This window comes from Neovison vison, chromosome 10, assembly GCF_020171115.1.
Source record: "Neovison vison isolate M4711 chromosome 10, ASM_NN_V1, whole genome shotgun sequence".
NCBI lineage: Eukaryota > Metazoa > Chordata > Mammalia > Carnivora > Mustelidae > Neogale > Neogale vison.
In genome coordinates, this window is record NC_058100.1 from 9,937,355 (window position 1) to 9,952,370 (window position 15,016).

At 41.8% G+C, this 15,016-nt stretch overlaps 1 protein-coding gene across 1 annotated transcript in view; it reads left to right on the top strand.

Moving 5' to 3' along the window:
• AIDA (axin interactor, dorsalization associated) overlaps window positions 1–15,016 on the top strand; it is a 39,388-nt gene that overhangs the window by 18,978 nt on the left and 5,394 nt on the right. The window contains exons 5-7 of the mRNA XM_044266796.1: window positions 2,360–2,423; window positions 2,673–2,779; window positions 13,366–13,488. Of these exons, the coding sequence (XP_044122731.1) occupies window positions 2,360–2,423; window positions 2,673–2,779; window positions 13,366–13,488 (294 nt within the window). The remainder of the gene's footprint in view (window positions 1–2,359; window positions 2,424–2,672; window positions 2,780–13,365; window positions 13,489–15,016) is intronic.

Sequence of the window (15,016 nt, forward strand, 5' to 3'; positions counted from 1 at the left end):
TTATATCGTCTGTTTTATTCGTTGAACAAGCCAAACTAGTACCTGCCTCAGTCTTTGTTGTTGTTGTTACAAAGATTTTTTTTTCCAATTTATTTATTTTCAGAAAAACAGTATTCATTATTTTTTCACCACACCCAGTGCTCCATGCAAGCCGTGCCCTCTATAATACCCACCACCTGGTACCCCAACCTCCCACCCCCCTGCCACTTCAAACCCCTCAGATTGTTTTTCAGAGTCCATAGTCTCTCATGGTTCACCTCCCCAAGATTTTTTTTTTTTTTTAAGATTTTATTTATTTATTTGACAGACAGAGATCACAAGTAGGCAGAAAGGCCGGCAGAGAGAGCAAGGGAAGCAGGCTCCTTGTTGAGCAGAGAGCCCGATGCGGGACTCGATCCCAGGACCCTGGGATCATGACCTGGGCTGAAGGCAGAGGCTTAACCCACTGAGCCACCCAGGTGCCCCCAAAGATGTTATTTTTAAGTAATTCCTCCACTTAACCTGGGACTCAGACTCACAGCCCTGAGATCAAGAGTCACATGCTCCACAGACTGAGCCAGCCAGGGACTGCCCCTCTAGCCTGTTTTTTGTTTTTTTAAATTTTATTTATTTGAGAAAGAGCATAAGTAGGCAAAGCAGCAGATGGAGAGGCTCAACCCCAGGACCCTGGAGTTGTGACCCGAGCTGAAGGCAGACACTAGACCCACTAAGCCACTCGGGCGCGCTCCCTTTAGCCTGTTTTTTAATACTTGGAAAGCCCTGCCCCAGTGCTACTGAGGGACAGTCCCTCTCATTCCAGATTATGTTGGAACACACTAGTGTTCCAGCAGTTATTTTGAAAGGCCTGCCCTGTCCACCTTAGCCGAAGTCCCTCTGCTCCGCTTACGCACTCACCGATCCTGTCCTTCGTGATGCCAACCACGGTCTAACAGTACCTTGTTGATCTGTTGCTTTGTTTACTGTCTGCTTTTCCTGACTGCGGGCTTAAGATCCATAGATGAGAGCAAGAACCCTCTGTCTCGATCACTGCCATATCTTTAGCACCTAAAACAGTGAGTGGAACCATGTGGGCACTCGGTGTACATCTGTTGAGCGAAAGAACGAGAAAGGAAAGATGAGGATGAGAGCTGGAGGGAGAGAAGGGGTAAGAATGAACGAGAAGCTAGACCCGAGTCCCAGACCTCTCTCTCACTGAAGGACTCAGTAAGAGTGCCCCTCTGACTCCTGTTGGGATAAACCACTAAATTGCACGTGCTCTGGGATTTCATGCTTTGGGATGGTAACATATATGCCACAGCTATTTTATCTCTAAACTACAGCGCTCCAGAATGAGGCTAAGTAAGTTGAATACAAAATCATAGGAACTTTCCGGATTGCTCAGTTAATGCCATTACTCCACCTTCATGTAACTGCAGGGAGTTGCTGAAGACCCGTAACCCCACATATGAAGCTCTAAATTACATGCTTTTAGGGGCACCTGGGTGGCTCAGTCGTTAAGCGTCTGCCTTTGGCTCAGGTCATGATCCCAGGATCCTGGGGTCGAGCCCTGTGTCAGGCTCCCTGCTAGCGGGAAGCCTGCTTCTCCCTCTCCCTCCTTTCTCCCCTCTCCACCTGCTTGTGTTCCCTCTCTCACTGTCTCTTTGTCAAATAAATAATTTTTAAAAATAAATTAATACTTTTAGTAACTCTGTAAGGTATCCATATTAATAGCAACTCTCTAAGCACAGGCAGAGTTATAGAACATCTCTCTTGAAGTTTACATACCAGCATGTAATCACGGACCCTACCATGATGCAGAAGGTGATGGGTTCCATGTTATCTGAAGACTTCTCCTGAGGGTAAATCCCTCTTTGTGTATTTGTCTACGTATGTGTGTAGATATATGTATGTCTGTAATAAACTGCTGTAAATGGTATATTGAAATTGTAACCAGTTTTGTTCAGTTTTGCCAGTTTAATGGAGACCAAAATGTTCTGACCAAAACTGGTTATCTTTGGACCAGTCTTGTAATTGAGGTACTCCAGGAAGGAGATCTTCTCTTCTTCCCTGCCCTGTGTCTCACCTAGGACCTCGTACATACAACTTAGTTTGTTTCCTGTGAGGGCTCTGAGACTCTGGAACTTACTTTTCTTGGAGATCTGACAAAGTACTGGTGCCTGGAATAGACTATGGATATTTTCATTTTGCTAAGACGTGCTGTGGACAATTGCATCATGGTTCTGAATGAGGATGAGAGTGAGAATTTTTTTAAGTATTAATATGCATAGTAAAATTGACTAAAAATCAGTCATTTCTAATAAAATTTTTTATTTTGATTCATGGAAGAGTTTATGTGTCTGTCTTTCTGTTTTTATTTTAGTCCTAAAGAATATTCTTACGTATAATAAGGAATTCCCATTTGACGTTCAGCCTGTCCCCTTAAGGTAAAATAAAGAAGCACCAATATTTGTCTTATTTTTTTGTCTTATTTTATAACTATTTTTCAGATATTTCTCCATTTTTAAATCAGTATTGGTATCTTTAGTATCAATAGGTCAACATTTTTGTGTCAACATTTTTTGTGTCTGCATCATATTACCTGGGTTGTAATCTTTATCTGTAATAGAGTTATAATGCCTCTCTAGGGTAGTTAGTTTTGTAGCTCACTCTTTTGTCTGCTGTTTTGCATGCAGAAGAATTTTAGCACCTGGTGAAGAGGAGAATTTGGAATTCGAAGAAGATGAAGAAGAGGGTGGTGCCGGAGCAGGGTCTCCTGATTCCTTTCCTGCTAGAGTTCCCGGTGAGTATCACTGATTGCAAAACAGGCATAACTTAATCCAAGCTTAGGGGGTTTAGAACTTATTTTGGTACTTGACAATCTTAAGCAAATTTTCATTGCCATGTTATTGGCTGGAGCTATTTTATATGTATAGCCTGAAGGCATCTTACTGTCTGTGTTGGGTGCACAAGGCCACCCAAATTCGGTGATCTGCTAGGAGGACTCACGGACTCAGCGTGTAGTTGCATTCACAGCGATGATTTCACAGCTGTGACTTATTGCACTGGGCAAGGACAAGAACAAAGTCAACAAAGGGAAAAGGTGCGCAAGTGAATGGAGTCTGGAGGAAACCAGGTGCGGGCTTCTTTTTTTTTTTTTCTCTTTTTAGATTTTATTTAAATTCGAGTTTGTTAACAGAGAGTGTATTGTTAGTTTCAGGGGTAGGATTTAGTGATTCATCATTTGCATACAACACCCAGTGCTCATTTGCATACAACACCCAAGTGCACTCCTTAATGCCCATCCCCCCATTGCCTCGGGAGGAGCAGGCTTCTGAGAGTCTCTCCCAGTGGAGTCACGCAGGTTGTACTACGTGTAAAATGGCTCTGAGGGAAGCTATTAGAGACTCCATGCCCACAGCCATGATCGCACCGAACTGGAGGTTCAGATGGCCACTTTGGACTCCTGCCTCTGAATCGACAGGCAAAGAAGGGAGTTACCCCGTGCTGGCCATGGTGGCTGATTCCGAGTGCACCCGGGGAAGGCAGACAGCTACTCCACAGTGACTAGAGGGACATCCAGCCGTTTGGATGTCCGTTGTATCACAACTTTTGTGATTAGGGTTGATGGCAGAGTGCACCCATCTGGTCCCTGCACGACCAGTGATGGTTTCTAGTACTTGGGTTACAGGATGTCAAGGAGAAGCACAAACATCGCTCACAAAACATCACCTCCTCCTCTGGGGAAGGGGCTAGTGAGGTTTGGGTTGTGTACAGGACAGTAGTATCACGTTAAGTATGGCCTTCTTATTGCCTTTATAGAGAGCTTAAGTGTGGCTCAAGGAGATGTGTATGCGCACCGAGTAGACAAGGGGTGACATGGTGATGTTTAATTGTGTATGTCAGCCTGACAAGGGCCCAGGGTGCCCAGACATCTGGCCAGATGTCACTCTGGCTGTGTCTGTGAAAGTGCCTCCAGAGGCTCACATTTGAATTGAAGACTGAATGAAGCGGATTGCCGTCCCTAACGTAACGGGCTTCGTCCAGGCGGCAGAAAGCCTAGGCGGGACAAAGAGGCCTCCCCTCCCCTCTTTGAGCTGGGATACTGGTCATCTTCTGCTGTGGGACTCGAACTGAAACATCAGCTCTTTCTGGGTCTCAGGCCTCCTGGCCTTCTGTCTGGAACATATGCCATGGGCTCTCCTGGTTCTGAGGCCTCAGACTGAAACTATGTATCTGTCTGTCTGTCTGTCTTCTGTTTCTCTGGAGGACACTGAATACAGTAGTTAATCATATCTTCAAAAAGAAAAAAAGAACAAAACTCCATCCCAGCACCATTCCTAGGGGCTGATCACATAGGCACCCTCTGCTTAGCACTGGCCAGAGTTCCAGACTCCCGGCAGGAAGGCGCATACTCAGCATAAACCATATTGTTTGCACGGTTTACCGAGAGTGACCGTCCTTACTGGGGGATGATGGGGACATGCCGGAAATCCAAGTTCCCAGACTCTAGCCCAGGGGTGGCCTTGCCACCTGAGAATAACAGTCTCAGGCCTGCTATAGTAACTCTTTACTGTAGACTCTTCTAAGCACTTCTTTAATTAATCAAATGTAGTCATTAAGACTGGATCCAAGGGGAGTGGGTACTGAGCAAATGCTCTTTTTTCCCATATTATTTTAGGAAAAGAAATAACATATGGCATGTCGTTTTTATTTGCAGAAGATCTCCATGAGGATCTTCCCTTTCTGCAGATGACCTAGGCAGGCACCTGGGATAAGTCGCTTGCCTCTCCCAGTCCCTGGGTCACTCTTACACGTGCATCGTGTTCATTTCTGGCAAACTGATTCACTTTAGGTGTGAGAGCAATCTGCTACGAGATTATTACGCATTTTGAAATAGATCCTAGAAGCTTTATAGTAGAGCTAAGCACAATTTGTGTGTCATCCAGATAACTTTCTTGGTAATAAAAGTATAGTTATATTCCGATATTTTTAATACTCCCCAGGGAGGAGGCATTATGGAGCAGGAACAGCATAGACTTGAACCAACAGGTGCTTGGGCTGGAGTCTAGGCTCTGACAGTGACTCGTTGAAGGGCTTTGTTCTGATTTCCTAAACCAGTCTGAAGCTCAGTTTCTTTTATAACATGGGATAATAGCAGCGTCTAACTTGTCAGGTTCCCGTGAAGATGAAACACAGTTCTGTGGCTAAAGCTGCGAGCGCCATCGGCGTCACATGCTGAACATTCCGTGACACCTGTTGTTCTGACCATCCCTTCCCGTCAGTGGGGGCAGCAGGACCTGCGCTCTGGGGTTACTGGGAAAATTACAGGCTGTGTTTCTTTGGGGCAAGGGCATTATTTCCAATTTGCTTTGCTTTATGAAGAGCGATGTATTTTTCTTACTTTTGTCGTATAGGTAGGAAATTTCAAGTTGGTTGAGCTGGTGAGAGAAATTACTTTGCTGTTTTATTGACTGAATAATTGTCATTCCCTTTCCAAACCACATATTGTAATTGACGTAGCTTCCAGTGCTATAAATTTCAGTCTAACTTGGTGGTTTGCTCACTGCTGTACTTTGATAGCATATAAGATCCTTAAAGTAGTTGATATAAACTGTGATACAGATTAAGATATTTGTGGGGTTCACGTTGATGAGTTGAAGGGAAATTTGTACCATAAACTAAATCTATTTGCTATATGGGATTAAGCCCAAATGAAATAGATTTTCATATTCTGATACAGCATTGCGATATCTCATTTCAGAGATACAGAAAGGTTACTGAACCCTTGTTTTCGCTGAATTTCTTTTTTCCAAAATTAAGAAAGAGCACATATAGTTTAAGTATTTAGTTTGTGTATGTTTATTGTGTTTATTTAGTTTGTTTAGTTTTAGTTTAAGTATTTGGTTTGTATTTAGTTTGTGATATGAGTGTTGTTAAGTAATTTGCAGAGCGCCTGGGTGGCCCAGTCGGTTAAGCGTCTGTCTTCAGCTCAGGTCGTGATTCCAGGGTCCTGGGATCCAGCTTCTCCTCTGGCTCCCTGCTCAGCGGGAGTCTGCCTCTCCCTCCCTCTCTCCCCATCCCCCCCAGCTCATGCTCTCTCACTCTTTCTTGCTGTCTCTCAAATAAATAAAATCTTTTTTTAAAAAAAGTAATTTGTGAAGTTATATTTACTGAAATCATCATCGAAATAGGAAGGTGACATTTGACATTTAATTGTAGAGCAGGTAGACATTTCTATTTCTTTTTTTTCCCCCAATTTATTTATTTTCAGAAAAACAGTATTCATTATTTTTTCACCACACCCAGTGCTCCATGCAAGCTGTGCCCTCTATAATACCCACCACCTGGTACCCCAACCTCCCACCCCCCGCCACTTCAATCCCCTCAGATTGTTTTTCAGAGTCCATAGTCTCTCATGGTTCATCTCCCCTTCCAATTTACCCAAAAGCACATATCCTCCCCAATGTCCATAACCCTACCCCCCTTCTCCCAACCCGACATTTCTATTTCTTACAACCCTGAGGGAATTCAAAACTTCAGTGATGCCTAGGCGGTGTCTGCATTTTGGTGGCAAAAAGATTCTAAGAACTGTGACTTTTTGTCCCCTTTGTTCTTTTTTTTTTTTTTTTAAGGTTTTATTTATTTGAGAGCGAGAGAGAGATAGCGAGAGATAGAGCACAAGCAGAGGGAGATGAAGAAGCAGGCTCCCCCGCTGAGCAGGGAGCCCAACACTGGGCTTGATCCCAGGACCTTGGGATCATGGGCAGAGCCGAAGGCAGATACTTAAACAACTGAGCCCTCCAGACAGGGTCCACTTTTGTTTTTATATAATTTATTGAGTTGTAAGTTTGTTGTGACTTTTTTAAAGTCAGATTTACTGAAATATCGTTTACATGTATATTTACGTATAAAATGAGTGATTTTTAGTATGTAGTTTATACGTTTTGACAAATGCCTACAGTTATATAAACACTACTACTAATGAAGAATGCGGTATTGTATATGGTATGTATGACTCAGTGGTTTTTTTCCCATTTAAAATTAAAAATGACTTTTGTCCAACCTTTCTTGAAGAAAAAAGATGAAAAAAATCTTAGCTTTCTTGACAAGTACTTTCTTCTTTTCAAAAATTTAAAAACTCATAAGGCAAACAAACTTGTTAAATAATTGGCTTAAGTCAAAATGACATTTAATTTGTCTAGAGGTAGGCTTGGCGGGGACGCCTGGGTGACTCAGTCAGTGAAGTGTCTGCCTTCAGCTCAGGTCTTGGTCTCAGGGTCCCGCGATGGAGCCCCCTCCCCGGAGAGTCTTCTTCCCCTCTCCTGTCATCCCACTCATCCTCTCTGGCTCTCTCTCAAATAAGTAAAATCTTGAAAAATAAAAAATAAAGTGAAAAATAAGGGTAGGCTTGTTAGATTTCATTTAAATAAAGGATATAAATTTCCAACCTGTTTTTTATGTCCAGAAAATTGACTGACAGCATTGAATAGTAAAGCTAGTAAAATCGTAAGCAGAGCAGCCTGAATTTAAAAATAGCCCAAGACACAATTTTCCAAGATTTTAAAAAAAAGTTCGTATTGAATGACATGATCAATCTCAAATATAGGTTTAGCCATTTCAAAATTATTATATGAGTGTGTTGATTTATCTCTATAGAGACTTAACTATCTGTACACGTTTATTTTTGAAACTAGAAATGAAGAATGTGATTTATCTCTTTAATGTGGAAACAGTTTTCATATTCACTTGGGAAAGACATCGTTCATAAAAGGAGAATTACCCTTGGCTTTGAAAGTTAGATATGCAGTGCCCCCCCCGCCTTTTTTTTTTTTTTTGAGAGAGCGGGCTTGCATGATGGGGTTGCCGGGTTGGGGGAAGCTCTTAAGCAGGCTCCTTGCTCAGTGCAGAGTCCAACAAGGGGCTTAATCTCACGATGCTGAGATAGTGACCTGAGCCAAAATCAAGTCAGATGTTTAAGCAACTGAGCCACCCGGATGCCCCAGCAGTCCCCTTTTGACTTTCAAAAAAAAGCCATAATCAGAGTGAAAAAGACAAATAAGGAGCTAACATCCTTAATACGTAAGAAATCTTTAAGCTCTGACAACAAAGGCCACAGGCACATTAGAAAATTGGGCAAAGGACATGGACAGTTAACTCACACAGGCAAATACATACACATAGCCCTTGAACATATGAAAAGATGTGTGTAGTGAGAGACATACACACTGAAACTACCGTTGCTGAGGCGGCGGGGGACATGCTCGTTCTGTGCTGGCAGGAGTACAAACAGGTGCATTCCCTTTGGAAGGGAATTCAATATCTAACGACGAAAGTAGGCATTTTATTCTTAGGCCCAGCAGCCCATCCCACTTCTAGGAATTTATTCTAAGGATACACCTCCAATAAAATGAAGAAAAAAAAAAAAAAAGACTGGCGTATATCAGGTTATTTATTGTGGTATTATTTGTAATAGTAAAATATTAGAAACAGCCTAAAAACTATGTTACATAAAAAACTACAGATCACAATTAGGAAAATCTTCATGAGCTAATGAGTGATTTTTAGAATATATCGTTAAATAAACAAAGTACATTGAGGTGATCCACCTTAAGAGATTGAGAAAAATCTCAGTCCTCTCAATAGATGAAGAAAATGTTTTAAATTAAACTCTAGGGGCGCCTGGGTGGCTCAGTGGGTTAAGCCTCTGCCTTTGGCTCAGGGTATGATCTCAGGGTCTTGGGATCGAGCCCCACATGGGGTTCCCTGTTTCCCTATCCTTCTGTCCCTCCCAACTGCTTATGCTTGCTCGCTCTCATGTAAATTAAAAAAAATTAAATTCTAAATCTATTCTTGAATTTAAAAAAAAAAATTCTAGCAGACTAGGGCACCTGGGTGGCTCAGTCAGTAAGCATCTGACTCTTGACTTCAGCTCAAGTCCTGATCTCAGGGTTGTGAGATGGAGCCCCACATCAAGCTCCATGCTCAGTGGGGAGTTTGCTGGAGATCCTCTCCCTCTGCCTCTCCCCTACTCCTAAAGTAATAAATAATCTTTTTTTTTTTTTAAGATTTTATTTATTTGACAGAGAGATCACAAGTAGGCAGAGAGGCAGGCAGAGAAAGAGGGGAGGAAGCAGGCTCCCTGCAGAGCAGAGAGCCCAATGCAGGGCTCGATCCCAGGACCCTGAGACCATGACCTGAGCCGAAGGCAGAGGCTTTAACCCACTGAGGCACCCAGGTGCCCCAATAAATAAATAATCTTTTTTAAAAAGTCTAGCAGACTGAGAACAGAACACATCTCAGGTGTTCTCTAGGGACACTTAGAGCCAAAATCATACTTATTGGTAAAAATTGAAGCTTTCCTTTTCAGATCAAGAGCAAGGCAAGAATGATAGTGCCAGTATTACCTCTTTTTATTAACATTGTCTGGAAGTGCTAGCCAGTACACTAGACAGGAAAAACAAAAGATAAACATTAGGAGAAGAAAATCCCCTCCCTTTATCTGCAGGTGTTATGAATATATATATAGTCCATATAAAAGAATCAACAGGTGAGTAATTAGAATTAATAACAGAGTTTAGCATACATGGTTCCTTGAAAGAATCAATTCTTAAGTATAGATTTTTTTATCTATAAACAAGCAACAGTTGCTTAGAAGATAAATATAACATTTATTATGGTATCATAGAATATCAAATACCTAGCAATAAATCCCAACAAAAGAAGTATTAAGACCTTTGTGAAGAAAATAGTAAAACTATTAATTTCAAGAGAAATTAAGAAGTCTTTAATAAATGGAAGTGTATATTTCAGTTCATGGATTGGAAGAAGCAATTTGTACAGATGTGACTATTTCTAAAGCTGATCTTGAACTTCATGCAATGCCAATAGATTTTTTTTTAAAGAACTTGACAGCTGTTTTTATAATTTACATGGAAAAGCAAATGGCCAAAAGTAGTTGACTCTTGGAAAATAATGTTAAGAGGGGAGAATTTGTTTCACCGAATGTCAAGACTTTTTAGAAAACTGTAGTGATGAAGACACTGTCGTAGTGGTGCGAGGATAGGAAATGGTCCTGCGAGGCAGAGTGGGAAGCCCAGAACAGCCCGTGCTTGATTTGTAATCAGGGTGCACGGCAGGCCAATGGGAGAAATGATGGCCTTTTATATACATGGTGCTGGGGCACCTGGCTGGCACAGTCCATTAAGCATCTGAATCTTGGTTTTGGCTCAGGCCCCTGTCTCAGGGCCGTGAGATTGAGCCCTGTGTCGTGCTCCCTGCCCAACGGGGTTCTCTCTCCTCTCCCTCTGCTCCTCCCACTTGTGCTCTCTTTCTCTCTCAAATAAATAAAAAGATCTTTTAAAAATAAATAAAAAAATAGTGCTGGGACAGTTGGGTTTCCATGTTGGATAGAATGAGATTGGGCTCTTATACACACCAAAGACAAAAATTAATTGTAGAATTAAATGCAAATGGAAAAATGGTAAGTCTACAAGATAAGAAAACACCTTTGTGATCTTGGAGTAGGGAAAGATACTTGAATAGTACACAGAAAGTGGTGACTGTAAAGGAATTTAGAGATTAAGAAATATGAAATACTAACATTGAGAATTTATCATAATCAGAAGACACCATTAACAGAGATGGGCTTAACATGTAAAACTAATCTGTGGTGGTAGAAATCCTGAAAGGTTATCTCTTCGGGGAGAAAATGACTTGGGTCTGCTGGAGACACAGGAGGGCTCCCAGTACGCTGGCAGTGTCTTTCCTGGATCCACTGGTGGTTACACAGGCGTGTTCACTGTGAGAAAATTCATTAGGCTGTACTTAGAATTTGAACATAATTTATATACTTTTTTAATATGTTATCCTTCAATATAAAGTTTATTTTTAAAGGTAAGCCACCTGAGAATCTAATTACAAACACATATCCAATGAAAGCTTGTGTCAAAATACTAGAGAATGCCTACAAAGAAGAAAAAGATGAACATTACGAGAAAAGATGTGCAAAATAATTGAACAGATATTTCAGAAAAGAGGAAATCCAAATGCTCATTCTAAAATGAAAAGAAGCTCAACCTCAGTCAGTCACTGGAGAAACACACATGAAAACTGGACCGACGTTTCTCCGCACCTGAACTGGCTAAAAAGCGTCTGACCCCTCCAATCATCGTGGGGGGCTGGGGGACGGGGCACAGGGGGAGCAGTGCTGGAGGGGGGTATCCGCATGGACACTTTGGACACAGATTGTCTTCGCGTGGTAAGCAGGAGGGCGGCGCCCCATGGGACTTGGTGATCCCTCTCTTTTGCAAATGTGTGCACACATGCATGGGAACGTGTGCAAGAATATTACAGCAGCACGGTTCACACAACTCCCAGTGCCTGTCCGCGGAAGAACGGACACATCGCCTGTGCCGTGTTGAGAACCCCGTGTGCTGTGCACCGGTACCACAGTCCTGCGGAGGAACAAATTACAGCGACTGGCAACAAGTCAGATCAATCTCGAGTTCAAAAGCAGATTATTAATACAGTGCCTTCTAGCAATCACTTTGGAAGCCAGGGTAGTGGAGCGGGATTAGGAAGAACTGTGCACGGCGATACAGGGGAGCTCCTGGGGTAATGCTTCTCTTTTGACCTAAGTGATGGCTACATGGATGCTGGTTTTCCAGTTTTCATTAGGCCCTGCGCTTGTTTTATTTGCCTTTCTAAATATTTGTTAGATTTCACAATTAAAATCTTTTAAAAGACTGGATGCAGTAAGAGACCTTTTATTTTTAAGAAAACCATCGAATATTGAAAATGTGTTGAAATATGGCAAAATGTCAAAGACTAATTTCCTGTGAAAAAGTAATGTTATAATTTTCCTTTCGAAATGGTATTTAATATGCTTTGAGTGTCCTGTTTTGATTTTCTAATTTCTAATTTTTCATAAGCCAAAGGTTTTAACAAATATCACCAGTTAAGACTCTTGAATTTTTTTTCTTTAAAGATTTTATTTATTTATTTGAGAGAGAGCGAGCAACAGAGATAATGAAAGAGACCACAAATGGGGAGGAAAGGGAGAAGCAGGCTCCCCACTGAGCAGGGAGCCCCAATGCCATGCGGGCCTGAGATCATGACCTGAGCCAGAAGTGGATGCTTAACCAACTGAGCCACCCAGGTGCCCCAAGACTCTTGAATTTCTATAGTAATTTTCCCATCATAAAATTCACTCATTGTAAGTGTATACAGTTCAGTGACTTTTGTAGTGTTTGTTGTACATCTCACCAGTTTGATAGATCCAATTGGAGGACATTTCCATTACCCCCTAAAACCCCCTCAAACCTGTTTGTAGTTAATCAAGATGTTCTATTTTGAAGGTAGTAAGTTGATTCACGTATTTCAAATAATTCATCATTAAAAGTAGAGTCACACATTGTTGGACAGAAACATGAAAAATGTCAAAGTCCCTTAAAAACGTTAGACACTTTAGTTTGAGATACAGTGTGCATATTAGATTAAAGTCAGCTTTGGTTCACATCTGTTCTCAATAGATAATATGATTTCTTGATGTCTGTTTTTTGGTAGGGAATGCTCTTCTGGGTGATCTTTTAGTTTTAAAAAATTTGGTTGATATGGGAGAGGGGTTTCAAATACAAGTGTGTATGCCATTCTCAGCAGGATTAATTTCCGAGAGAAAAGATCAGACAGAATAGGATGCAGAAAAGGATAGGAAATTAGATTATAAAATTATTTAATTAAGTACATATATTAAATTGTAGTTATTTCTTCCATTAATAATTAAAAGATTGGGGCACCTGGGTGGCTCAGTTGGTTAAGCGTCTGCCTTCAGCTCAGGTCATGATCCCAGGGTCCTGGGATCGAGCCCCACGTTAGGCTCCCTGCCCTCTCTGCCTGCTGCTCCCCCTGCTTGTGCGCTCCCTCTCTCTCTCTCTCTCTCAAATAAAATCTTAAAAAGAAAAAGGATTTGTTGATTGATTCTGTTATTAAGCTTCTCAAACTTTGGGAAAATATAAGAAAAGTTTAAAAAGCTCTTTGTCTTTTGCTGCCACTTCATATAGAGATAGGAAATATATCTTATGTAGTACGAGTAAGTGTGAAATGAGTGTATGATGTGAGTATAATTAAGTATGTGGTAATTTGTAAATGGGCTTCCCAGAGTGAGTTGAATCTTCAACAGATTTGACCAACTTAGGCTTCAGTGTTGAATATGAATTAGGAAGTACAGATGTATTTTGTATCTCATTAAATATTTGTTCAAAAGGATCACATTGAATGGGAGTTTTGGTAACTACAACAATGTCTCGCAACTTGCTAAGTCGGTTAAGGGCAAGGCTGTATCTTCTCTGTGTTCCAGGATTTGCTCACTTTTTGCTCTTCTCTTGTCAGGCACTTTACTACCCAGGCTGCCGTCAGAGCCAGGACTGACATCACTCACCATCCGAATTGAGAAAATCGGTCTGAAGGATGCGGGACAGTGCATAGATCCCTACATCACAGTTAGCGTAAAGGGTAAATAACTCTGTCTGCCTTTTCCCTTCCCGCAAACCGTGTAATGTTGATTCGCACTTGGGACGGGGGCAGGAGTGGGGCTGGGTCCTGGCACCTGTGACCGTTCATTTGCATTCGCCCTACAGTGAGGGAAAATCCCTGGGCAGCCATCCTTGTTCCTTCACTGAGTATTTCTGAGGGTGTTTCTAAAAATACTTCATTATTTATAACTGACATGCGCATTTGCTTTTGAGAGTTTTTTGGTAAATTTCCATATCCTTAAAATCCGATCCAGGGTGCGGACTAGACATACCCACTGTCTTCAACAGCAGATGCCTCCTTCCACCTTCTCAGGGTGTGTGGTTTTCTTTGCCAAGCCCCACGCTCTCCTGTTCCCCCACACCTCCCCTTTGGGCCCTCTCCTTCCTGCCATGATGTCTTTGGCCCAGGGGAGCCTTGCAGGGGTGCGTGCCCGTGCATTGGGCCTCCAGTGAACCATCTCTGGAGACAGGGAGGTAGGACACATCCATGAATAGCCGTACCCTGAGCCTAATGCTGGGGACGTGAAAGAAACATTGTATTTCTTACTAAGCACGGTTGTCTTCAGGATTTGTTTGTTTTTTCCTGTCTGGTGTGGCATGCCATCTATTCCTTGAAAATAACTTTCTGAGTCTTTGGTTTAGGACGAAATCTGCACTGATGGATCCTTTTGTTGGTGTCGAGCCCTCATAGGGCACTTTATTTGTAAAGCACTCAGTGGTCTTTTAAAAATAAATACTGGGTAACTGAGGATAAGGTTACCATACTATTACTCAGAAATCCTGCACCATCAATTTTCATCTACAGCTAATCTGCACCTTGAGGCAAACCAAAGAAACAGGCTGAAACTAAAGTTACCAATCACAGAAGTAAATTCAGACCTCAGGGTTCATTAATACCAAATAACAGAAAAATGAATTCAGACACAGAGAAGAATTTTAACATGGAGACCACGTGACCCACAGCACTAATGCTGAAGTACTTGAACCTCTGATGTTATCGTTTCCCAAGTCCATGGTCTCCTGGAAAGTCTTGATACCCTACACTATGTGATAGACCATTTGTAAAACTACGAATCTCACGTGGTAAAATACACTGTAGAAATGTACTGCAGGGTAATGTTCTAGGTGCTCTGTTACCGTTGCAAACACTAAACTAAAATAATCAAACGTATTAAATTGTTGTAAGTTCTCCCAGGTAGGAGTCTGTTGAGTCATTCATAAATGCTAGTCATTAACTGAGTCCATGTTGAATTTGATTAAACTGCAAGATTCCTGGCTCCAGGAAATTAAAACGGTACACCATACCTAGTATACTCTGTGGTTGTTGTAAATCAGGTTACTTTATGGCAGGGACAGTCAGAATTTAGGGAACATGTCTAAAGAATGACTCACTTAGAGAAAGGTTTCATTGGCAGCTTTCATGGCCACTGTTCTGACTCTCCCTGAAATACAGCAGGAGAATTCTGTCATGTTTGATGAAAGGCCTTTCCACGCCGTGCGCTTGATCA